Raw genomic sequence first — 12,535 nt, 5'->3', positions numbered from 1 at the left:
GAAATGCTTGCGATCAAATTTTGTAGTTGAATATTAGTACTTTTATTTTAAAACTCTTTCAGAGTTATCTCTGGTAGTTGTTGAAGACGTAAAGAATGGAAAGTAAAGGTCACTTTCCATGTCCAATTCCAACCACCTCTTCCCAATAGGATTGAAACCGCTACTGAAACCTTTCTAACGAACTTTCTTTCAGCTCATTAAGTCTTATAGTGTAGAAGTTGTGATTTTTAAAATGCAGTTTAAAGATAGACACGTTTTCAGGGTAGCTCAACTAATCCCACTATCTATATATTGCATTGTGGATCCCTGCAATTAAAATTGACAGAATTTTTAATATGCGAAAGTTTGTTATGTATGGCTTTTTACACTCTTTTACTTCGTAAATCTTGTCTGCATCTTAGTGTAAACAGGAATTAAAATTTACTTCTAAATTTTTTTTTGTTGCATTTAATGTAAAAATATACTTCAAGCACTTTTCCAAAAAAAAAAAAAATTGCAAAAATACTTATTAGTTTCACTCAGTTCGGCCATCCGTCTAAAAAATTATGTCGTCCTCTAAAAATTATATTCTCTCAAAGTCCCTAAAATGGCATTTAACGGGTTAATACTCCTTATCTAAAGTCCTTTTCTTTAAATTTTTAATATCGTTTTTCTTTTAACAGCAAAATGTAAATTGCTTAAATTTTAATAGTCCTAAAAAAATTTTTCCACCATACACTCTCCTTTCAAATTATCACTCCACGATATTTATAAAATTTGAATTTTTTGCACTTTATATTTCCAAAACTACAATCTTTTCTAAATTTCTATAAATGCAAAAGTTAACGGTAAATTACATGCCACCGAAAATATAATTGATTATCTGGCGCAAATAATTCTTGAATTTGAACATTATGTTACGCCTTCTTCAATATTTTTTCTTGTTTCATCCTAAGTGTATGCAATCTTTGAAATATTTTGGTATATGAATGAAAGTAATTTTAATAGTGTTGAAGGTCCAAATAGATTGTTTTTAAAAGCAGCATTTTCATTTCCTGAAGGAAAAACCACTACTCTACAAATCATTGGTTTGACACGACTCTATTATTTTTAGTTTTAGATATCAAACGTTGGTGACATTTTGAGATTTTATTTTGAATAAGTTTCTCGTGTCTCATGATTGAGAAAGTTGAAGGAGCTCTTTTTTACTTTGTTAATCCTGAAATACATTTCAAATTATGTCGCAATAATTCTTCTCTGTTGTTCATAAAGTTTTATAAATTTATTCAATATAAAATTCTATTGCAATTTAAATTACTAAAAAAAATAATAATCTCTAAGTAAATTGGCCTGTGAGCAAATTTAAAAAGGAATATTGTATGAAAAGTGCAAGACATAAAAATTTTAAAAATGTTAGAAACAACCTTGATTTATCGTCTGTATTCTTACATTATTTCTATTTCAAAAAACTGTACGAGTATACAAATTACTGTAAAAATTAAAGTTTTTAAATTACTGTCAAAATTTTTACTGTTGATATATACATATGTAAGTTTCATTATATTGTAACAAAATTTCTTTGTATTTCCTTCTCGATTTATTACATTCTAAATTTTCGCAAAATCTTAATTTGCGATCCCATATTTCTTTAACAATATTCCAATAACTTCTATAAAAGCCAAAATATGAATATAACAGTAACCGTAATATTCAATTGAGCTAGCAACAACTTTTTATTAACTTTTGCTAAACCTATGTTATATATTGTACACAAGCTATAGGCATAAATTGTTAGCAAGCAAATGGGAAGTTTGAGAGTTAGAAAACATTGCTTAGCTCAACTAGAGCCCTTTTTGTAAAAGATCGTCGGCGTTCTTTTATACCGTTAAAATGTAAATGGTTGACTCTACATTTGAAACGTGAAAACTGTCTCGTAAACCATTACTTTTATCAAATGTATTTCTTCTTGCTAAAGTAAAAGCATCTAAACTTTATATTAAAAATTTAAATTTACTGTTAAAGTTTGAGTACGTAATTGTTTGCTTGCCGTTGTATATTCATTGAAAAAGCTTATAAAGTTCGTATATTCTTTGGTATATTTTTGTATCGTAAATATAAAAACTAATGATCGCTTATTAACGTCAGTTAGTAGAAGATATCATTCTAACCGTTTCACTTTCATTACGAGCTTTTTTTTGTGTTAAAAGTTTAAACAAATTAAATCGTAACCTGCTTTGGAAATATTACACGGGATTATAATTACATAAATAAAAAATTGTCATTATTTAATCGCAATTAAAGTATCGTGTATCGCGATATTGTGAACTTTAGTCTGTGCAAATTTAAAAAAGAAATAAAAATAAAACTAAAATTTTCCTGAAATAGAAAAATGAAGTTTTTTTATGTAGTTTTAATTCTAATTCCGTTAGTGAGTTCGGATACTACCACTGAAATTTCGGTAAATTTAAATCTTAATAATTACAATAAATTTAATCTTAATAACACAACATCAACTAAATAAAAGTAATTTTTATGCTTCATCTTGGTGTAATGACAGTTTAAAATAGAAACCGCTTGTTTCTTTGTTATTAAGAGACATAAGTTTTACTTCAAACCATAGTTGCACTCTAGTTATATAAGTCATAATTTCAAATTTGGCTTAAGATAGTCCAAGAAAAATACTAATAAGAATTATGGCTTAAATATGATTGAGTTTGAAAAAAAGAACATAGGAATATTATTTGAAAAAACCTGATTTTAGTATAGGAATTTCTATCGAAAATACTTTACTGAATAAAGTAGGAAATACTGTTTAAAATGTATCACGAAACAAAAATGGAAGTGCAATATTGCTTTTACTATAATGGAGTATAAAACATTAAGATCTCATTGGAGGTTGTCGTCTTTTCAAAAAGCTAACGTAATGCTAAGTATGGGAAGATGTTTGACATGAAGACCACATGAACCAGGTCTTAAATTAAAGTAAAAGTTCAAAGATTTAGTGAATTACTTGTTAATAATTTTCTTGGTTTTAAGATCACCTAGTTCAGTACATTTTATTTTGAACGGTCTTTATTCAATCTTATAAATAACTTATTTTAACTTACTTAGTATTTGGTGAATTAACCTCTAAATAATCTTAGTATTCAAACTTTTATTGATATAGTACAAAATTTCAATTTAGCATGAATATGCTAATAAAGCGCCTATAAATACGTTTTATAAAGCTATTTTTGAACACAATAATGACTTTGTGAAAGTCAGTATTGTGGTATAACAATATTCGAAAGTATACGAAAATTAAGTACGAAAAAATTATCAAGAAAGTACTAATAATATGTAAAAAAAATAACAGTATTTATTATACGAATTAACATTTTGGTCTACTGAATAGCACATTTAATATCAAAAATCTAATTCTAACGTCAAGTAATCTAATTAATTATTACAATCTCTATTGAAATTAGTTTTATAATCATTGATGTCGCATCAGTAAATTACTAATAATACTGTAATGTGTATAGCGCTTACACATTATGTACCTAGGTATATACATTTATTTATCGCATACCTTCACTCATTAAATTTACAAAGCTTTCAGCACTATAATTTTAGGGCTGCTAAATGTTATTTTCCATAATGTTTTTTCAATTTCCTGTTTATTATACCTAGTCGTACAAACGTTTATATGCTCGAATCGTGTGATATATTTGATATATCGTTTGTGATGCCAAGAAATAATGATCTCAGATATGTTTTTGATTAACTTCGAATTCTGATCACCAAATCTTTACAAATGGTTTTTTATAGATAATAACAGAATTCTAATTGGATTAGATCGAGACCTGTTATACAACTTCAAAAGTAACGTGGTTAACTCAAAAACTACTGAAACTACTGCAATTAAATTTCGTACCGGGTATCAGTGCTATTATGCTTGACAAAAGTCATTAAAATTGCAAGACTCCTTGCAGTAGCTACCATACAACTTTAAAAGGTATTTTAAAGTTTGTTCTTAATTTGGACAAAAAAACATGTGTCAATGGCCATAATTAATGAAAGTAGTGTTTAATTAATAATCAACATAATATAAAACAACATGAAGCATTGTGACAATATCATATGCAATACAATTGCTAAAATCATTGATTCGTAAAAGTGTCGCAGAGTTGATACGGTCAACTCTACCTATTTCTGTTTTTATCTCATTTTATTTTGTACATACATAGATTTAATTTGCATGTCTTACTTCCATTATTATATTCTAAATTTTCTGATTAATTCTAATGAATTTTCATGTGAGTAAAAATAATATACGCTTTTTCCTCTCATAAATAAATCACTTAAATAATTGTATTGGAATTGACCTTGTATAAAATTTAATGGAGATTCATTTTATATTAAATTTTATTTGATGGTTACGTATTTAATTTTCACTTTTCTTTTATTAATTGTAATGCTCGAATAGCGATGATAATTTGAATGAAAATTTTTAAATAAACAAATGAAGGTGAGTCACTTTATATAAAAAGTTTTTTTTTTGCGCTATAAATTATATACGGTGTAAATAGAAGATAAATTTTAAAATTAGTTCATCAACAATAAAATTTACATATGTACTGTGGCAATATTATAAAACTGAATCCATAATAGATATCTATGTAGCTACATTATTGGAAAACAGGATAGCTAAATGAAAATTCGGTTGATTAACCGCTTTAATTAAAGCATATTATTGTTCATAATTTCATCACTGAATTGGTTCATTACTCTATTCTTAGTATTGATAAAAATATTAAAAAGATTGAAAAATTTTTAATTTATATCCGCTCTATTACAGCATCTAAACTTAAAATGTGTGCGTAAAGAAATTGTAGTAATTTTATAAGAATGTAGATCATAGCAAGTCTCCGACTCTTACATGAAAACCTTTCGCTTGTAACTATTGTTATTGAAAACATTTAATTATTGTTATTCCTAAAAAAATTAAAATTTTGAAAAATCAATAACATAAAACATTATTTTAGAGAAAATATTTTTTCTAATTTATTATAACACTTGTATTTGCCTTTTTAATTGTAGAAAAATACAGAGGAACAGATTAATTCTAAAGAAAGTACTACAGAATTACCCAAGGATGGTTTATACACTGAAGAATGTTTAAAAGAAATTCAATTATCTGAAGATGATGTTAAAAAATTAAAAACTAAAGATATTTCAAATGCAAGTGATAAGACACAATGTTATTTCAATTGTTGCCTACAAAAAGATGAAATAATTTTTGATGGTGCACCAAATGATGATATCATTTATGATAGATTACGAAATATAACTGGATTAAATGAAGAAGAATCAATGAAAATTTTAAATATTTGTAAAGTAATTGAAGGTGATGATATGTGTAATGTTTCATATAGATTGGTAAAATGTTTCATTGAACATAAGGCAAATATAATAGTATGGAGAGTCGCAAATGTTATTTAGAATTAATAGTTACTCAAGAAAGATTGCTATATTTTTTGTTAAATTTTAAATATTTTATTGTAATTATCGTAAAATATAATATGTATATATAATATTGGTTTTGTTATACAATTTTACAATTTATTTATGATTCACTTTATGGAATTTATCGAAATTTAGAAGCTCCTTCTCATATGCATTGGTATACAGAAATTTTCAAATCTAAGAAAAATGGATTTAAAACGCATTAGGTATAAAATGTAACTTAAGAAAACACAATGTGTGGGTATGAATGAATTAAATAGTAAAACAAAAATAATGTTAAAAATATAGGAATTGTGATTAAATAACAGTTGTATTTGTAATAGATATTTCCGGGATTTCACTCTATTCCCGGGACAATTCTACAGTTTTAGAAAAACAGCATTTCTGGGTTTCCATTCTGGTGTACTTATATTGGTTTATACTTACATCATTCTCTCTTTTATTTTATAATAATATGATTAATCAAAGAAAGTAGTATACATATAATATCTTATAAATATCTGAAATTTTAATAAATAAATCCAATATGATAATCTCTTACTTCATTTTCAACTCAATTTATGGTTTATTTTATCATTCATAACTTTATTGTAAACATAAATTGCTTTCTATTTTAAGACTTTTATGAATATTGTCTAGCTAGAAAATAATTTAAAAACTTTTGTTTTTGTTGTTGAATTATAAAATTTTCTATTACTTTGTATATCTTTTGAATATACCCAGAAATTTATATAATTTTATATCATTTAAAAATGGGGGAGCCATTTTGATTTCCTTCTTTTTTTTCCTTGGAATTGAATTTTGAATTTTTTTCGAAAATTATATTCAAATAGCCGTAAAAGTGCAAATGTAGCAGAAAAAAAAAATACTTCTCTTCCTCACCAAATGAACACCAAAAAACAAAAAAATTATTATTAATGTGTCCTTAAGAGAAAAACAGCAAAAATAAGGATCATCAATTGTAATAGTTTTATAGAATTAAAGAAAAAAAAACTGAACATTGAAAATTTTATCTTTATTGAACGAAATATCGATTTTAACAAAAGACTGAAATATATGAGATCCCAAATGAAAAGAGGAAAATTTTTGGGAAAAACTTAAAAGGAAAGCAAAAATTCCCCCAAAACTTTTTATCTATTGCTTGTTTTTTTTTTTAATCAAAATCAAAAATAGTTTTTAAGGCTCATTGAATTCCATGAATCCTTACAAATAAACAAAACGAAGAAATGAAAATATTTATTGCTATAACAAAATATTATTACATTGAATAACAGTTAAAAAGTAATAAAATATAAGAATATAGAAAAATTTTTTGGTTACTACAAATACTACATCCATATACATACATACATACATAATATATTTAATATACTTTCTCCGCACTTTTAAGGTTTTGAAATTTCTATGAAAAGTTTTTGTCATTTTTGAGACAAGTACTTTTTTCGTTTTTGTTTAGTAGGATTAATAAAAGTTATCGGCTATTATAGTGGCTTGGTTGGCGCTACTATAATATTTATTCACTTTGATTATATAAGAAACACTTTGTTTTTTTTTTTTTGCCTTTTAGAATGAGATTTATAAAAAGTTTTTCTTTTTCTAATTTTTGTTGTTCCTATATATTTCTTAATTTATTTTATTTCCTCATATTATTTAGGGTAAAGCTATTAATGTAAATTTTTATTTAATGTTATAAAGTTAATTTGTATGTAAGTTGGTTGTTTGCTAAAAGTATCTAGGTGGCGTAAATTAATTTAATAGATGAAAATTATAGTCAATAACAATAAATATTGTAGATCAGGATAAATCGAAAGAGAAAATTTTCAATTTGTTTATTGATGAAATTAAGATTAATTTTGAGTATTTTGAAATAAAAAAATTTACATATAAGAAATAAACTAAATTGTAAAAAATATATTAAAAATATTATTCAAAGTACTCATATTTTTTTTATAGGTCTAATGGCAATCGACTTGTACATGAAATAAAATATTGCAACAAAGTGTAATAAACTGGTATCGAACCGAAATTTACGCGTTAAATGATGGAAGAGTTTTGAAAATTATGATAATGTAAGTAATGCTAGAATCCAAAATCTCTAACCTTGTTCAATAATATATTCTAAGATGAATTATGAATTATCCATAAATACATTTGCAGTCATCACGATATTTATAAAAGCTGTGTTTTCTCTTCCAGAATTATAAAGTGATTTTGTAAATTTTTTATTCGTCTTTATATAAAATTATTTTCTTGTTAGAATTTTCATACAAATATGAGCTTAAAAATTGATTTTATTAGTAATAGCAATCAAAACCCCAAATTTTTTTTTTTTGAATTTTTTGAATTTATTAATAATTGTTAGAATAATAAACATAACAATTGAGAGCCTAGTTCAATGCTAAACTATTAAAATTAAATTTGAACTGATTTTGAAAATTTTATTCAAAAGCTCGGAATTGGTAATTTTGAATTGTTCATCCTTATACTGTACGAAGGGAAAATTATGATTTGAGTAATGCATAAGTTGTAAATTATTGTAAATTCAATAGTTTTCTTATAACTTTTCTTTTAATTCAATTCTGAAAGATTAATGTACATACTTTTATTTTCGTATATACAGATTCATACATAGTATGTTAATTGCAGTAAATCAAGTATACAAATACAATATATTAAAATTATTTTAAAAATTAAATATTAACAGAGAACAATGTTTTAAAATTTTAAATTTAGAGCAAAACCTTGAAATTTCCATCTTTTTCAAGAATACATGCATATATAGTTTCTTATTGCTTGGATAAGAACATGGATGGTTATAGATTATGTACTCGTTATTGTTTGAAATATAATTTTAAACGACATTTTATACACTACTCATTTTCATTTCGAATACAAGTAATAATATAGCACACGTAATGTGAATATGGGGTATGTTTATTTTATATGCCAAACACATATTTTAGTAAAGCAAGTAGAATATAGAAATTTTCTAACTTTAGGCGAATATGAAATTGCGGTAGATAAAATTCACTTAAATTTAATGCTATAGTTCTAAAAGCGTCTAATCAGAAATTTTACATCAAACTCTTTTGTAAGTTGAAGCAACACGAAGTTCGGTATTGAACAAGTATACATTATATGTGTAATCACAATTTCACTTTTAAATTAAGAATAAGTCATCACTAAAGCTGTAAATTTATGTAGATATTATATTTGGACTATGTTTGAAACTCTGATTTCAATTTATGATAAATTTCGAAAAGCGAATCAAATTTAGAATTCTATGACCGCACCAGTAAAATATATTTTATAAAATTAAATAATAAATGAACTTCATTCTGCTTAAAAATGGAAATGACCCGAAGTATCAATTCTATTAGCAGAACTCAAAACTTATAAGTACTACATAAAGTTAGGATTTAGTCATAGTTTAAAGGTAAATCCTATTCCTATATCGCATAGATTTAGAGAATATGTTATGCAATCAATAATATCAATTTTATTTTATGTCATGCTCTTTAAAACGAATAAATTAGGTACAGCCATTAAAATTCGCATTATGCCATAGAACACGTGTTTTTCCACAAAAAAATAAAGTATTGAATTTCGAAATTGCAGTCAGTAAAACCGAATCTAAATTTAAATCCAATATTATCAGTATTTAAAATTCTAACGCTAAATCATAAAGAAGTTCTTTTACTCCCATATTTTGATCCTTTTTTTTGTAAATCCATAAACAAAATTTCATTTTACAATTTAAAAATAAAATGTAATATAACATAAAAAATAAATCCTTTTGCGTATTTATTTACGTATTTTACTTGAAAAGTAAAAAAATATTATTTTTCATTCGAAATACAGAATGATTTCATGTGCTTTACATACTTACCACAATATACAATGACTTATACACGCCATACATACTAATAAAACATGATATCCAAATACTAACGCAAATATTTAGACAGTCTGAAATGTTGTTTAGGTACATTGAAGACGCATAAATCAATTAAGAAAAGGGAACCTGTCATATTAACTCATGTCCCATAAATAATGCGGAGAAAATAAACACAAAATTTATACTTACATATATACAGTTCGTAAAGAGAAAAAGCGTGTATATAAGATGAAAAGAGATAACAAGTATGAATTCTAGAATATGTACATGTGGAAATATAAAACCGAGAACTAAAAGAAAAATATTTTTAAATTAATCTCATACTTTTAGTTTTAAAATAATGTATACAATAGAGGGTTTTCTGAGGCATTTTCATTTCTGATCTTTGGTATGGGGATACTGTATTAATCTTAAATTTCAAGACTTCTGAAGAATAACAATGATAATACAAGTAACGGTAATAATATGTGAACGATTCTTTTTCAAATTTTGTATAATTTATGAAATACGATATAGTAATGGTTTTTTTTTGCTATAATAAGAAAAGAATATTTCCTTATTTAAATACATAAAACTCGTAAACATCAAAACATATTAGTGAAATTAACGCAAAAAAAGATTTTCAATAAAGGTAATGAAGCTCAGTTTTATATTTTAGAAGTGTAGGTGTATATAAATGGACGCCATAGAGAAGATATTATTTCTGTAAAAATTAATTAATAAGAGTTTGGTGATTTTGAGTTGCTTTTCTAATTATTTAATAATGCATAATATTTAATGGTACTAATATAAGAACATTGTTCAACACTGATAGACTTCATTACTGCAAATGAAATGTAATTTTAGGTATGTACGAGCTTGAAAATAATAAAAATATTGGCAATATTAACGGTTTTCTATCATTATTCACATTGACGTATGTTTGTTCAATAAAGGTGTCAAAAATTTCTTGATTGGTAGTTATACATAGACTTAATTATAAAATAGATATTCAGCATTAATTATAATTCTTCTAAACAAGAAGCTTCCCTTCTCTTCCTTCCATAGCTACAATAAATCATACAAAAAATAATTAGGTAGATAAACAAAAAACCACATGACATAAACAATTGCTTTAAATACTTACAAAATATTTGTATTAAATTTTAATTAAAAGATAGTTTGTTAATTTCTTATTGAAAATATTTTAATATTTTATAAGATCTTATGTAAAATTACAGTGTATGGATTATAAAATAGCAAATTGCGCTCTAATTTTTTAAGTCGGAGGCCTCCTCTTTAGATAATTTAGACTAATATATTGAACAGAATCTACTGAAATAGGGCTCCCGTTCATAAGTTTTTGCAGATATTTAGGATAATCAAAAAATAGGGCAATTTTGCATATATTTGGGCTAATTAAAAAAAACTTAATATTTTTTAAATTTTAAAATTGTATTGGCCGAAAAATAGAATTAGGAGTTTTTACTTTAAGATTTTTGATTTTGTAAAAGTTGGATGATAATATTGAAGAAATTTTAAAAGTAATTAATAACTTGAAGATGAAAAAAAAAATTTTGTTCCAGTAAAATAAAATATTTTGTATTCCTAAAATAAGAAAAATTTCACTTATATTCGAGCCGCCGTGTAGAAACAAATTATTCTGAAAATTAGAAACGAAAGCAAATTTGGGCTCTTCTCATACAATAAATCTTGATCTTCTTGCGCTATTGTTGCTTCAATTTTACTTGATTTCAGTAACTTTTAAAAAAATTTCCTTTTTTATTAGTTTAATAACTTAAGTGGTAACTGGATATGTTATGTCCTTATTGAAAATCTGTAATTCCATTTCTTTTCATCGAGTTATGTCGAAGATTTCTAAACCGACAAACAGATCTATCCAAAATATTTTAAAAATTTATCAAAAAGAGAAAATTTTTAAATTAATTTAATTTTTAATGTTCTCACACAATGAGTTCTTTATAGTGCGTCGTTCATTTGGTGATACATTCAAGATGTCGTATGCGAAGGAATTTCGATTATATTAATAATAATGAATAGAAAAAAAAAATCTTTAAATTATTGTAATTAGTTAATAAAATTTGTATAATACTATAACAATTCGAGTGCCAATTCATTTAAATTCAAATTAATTTATGCATATATAAACCGAAGAATTATTATTGTGTAAAGTTATTCATATATTATGGGCTCGATTGTATTTATGTACTCGTTCATTGTGTACATCTTAACTGTATAGAATTTTATATAATATTTAAATTTAATATTCTGTTCCACGTATGTATGATTATGAGCATACTTAATATGTAATATGTACGTATTTATACATGTATGTATAGTTATTGAATATATAATTATTGTATCCTAGTTTTAACCAAAACAAGGCGCTGCTGGCATTTTGTTTTCTTCTGTTTATTTTCATTTTGTTTATTCTTTTTCTCTATTCTTATTTTTTTCGTTTCTAGAAGATAATCTCTTGACATATGCGAATATAATTAAATTTTCCTTAATTATGTTCCGCTAATGATATATGATGATGATGGTTAAAACTGGTAGGTTTAATAACGTGAATATTTTGAAAGTACAAAGTAAAATAATATAACAAACGACTATAATAATATTATAATTATGGGGGTATGAGTTTGGTGTTAAAAAATAATAAACAAGAGGAAAATATACCAGAAAAAGAAACGGAGTGAAAAACAGAGAGAGAAAGAAAGAGAAGGAGAGAGCAAAACAAAAACAATAACAACAATATAATGTAATTGTATTCACATATGTGAGAAATTATGCGGTAACGTTAAAATACAAAAACAACAACGAAATTTGAATACTTTTGATTATGATGAAAAAACAATGAAATAAATTTGCCTTTTTTTTTTGTTTTTGCACATGCTCGATATTTAAGTTAAACTTTTCGCCGACTGCATTGCATATAATAAGAGAGAGTATGTGATGGCAACAAATTTTGGAAGCCGAATTTTTGTTGGGAAGGTGTCGGTTTGCCTATCTGTCAGTCTGTCTGTATGTCTGAATTGATCGGCTGAATTGATTTTGATGAAATTTTAGTTTATTTCGACTATGTCAAGAATTGATCGACTTTTGGGATATATCCTCGGGAATCTCATATATAAGCTTCAAATATAAGTA

General features: G+C 25.0%; 1 protein-coding gene across 2 annotated transcripts; it reads left to right on the top strand.

Annotated features, from left to right (window-relative positions):
• Positions 1-2,141: 2,141 nt before the first annotated feature.
• Positions 2,142-5,549, top strand: LOC129606424 (general odorant-binding protein 56a-like). Of its 2 annotated transcripts, none has more exons than XM_055516750.1 (2): positions 2,142-2,437; positions 5,062-5,549. In XM_055516750.1, the coding sequence occupies exons 1-2, from the start codon at positions 2,369-2,371 to the stop codon at positions 5,461-5,463; spliced, it is 471 nt and encodes a 156-aa protein (XP_055372725.1). In that variant the 5' UTR covers positions 2,142-2,368; the 3' UTR covers positions 5,464-5,549. The 2 variants fall into 2 exon arrangements, with proteins under 2 accessions (XP_055372725.1, XP_055372726.1); XM_055516751.1 differs by lacking the exon at positions 2,142-2,437 and adding an exon at positions 4,405-4,489.
• Positions 5,550-12,535: the final 6,986 nt, after the last annotated feature.

Source organism: Condylostylus longicornis, unplaced genomic scaffold (assembly GCF_029603195.1).
Source record: "Condylostylus longicornis isolate FDR11 unplaced genomic scaffold, ASM2960319v2 ptg000018l, whole genome shotgun sequence".
In the NCBI taxonomy this organism is placed as follows: Eukaryota; Metazoa; Arthropoda; class Insecta; order Diptera; family Dolichopodidae; genus Condylostylus; species Condylostylus longicornis.
This window is presented reverse-complemented; position numbering and strand designations above follow the sequence as displayed.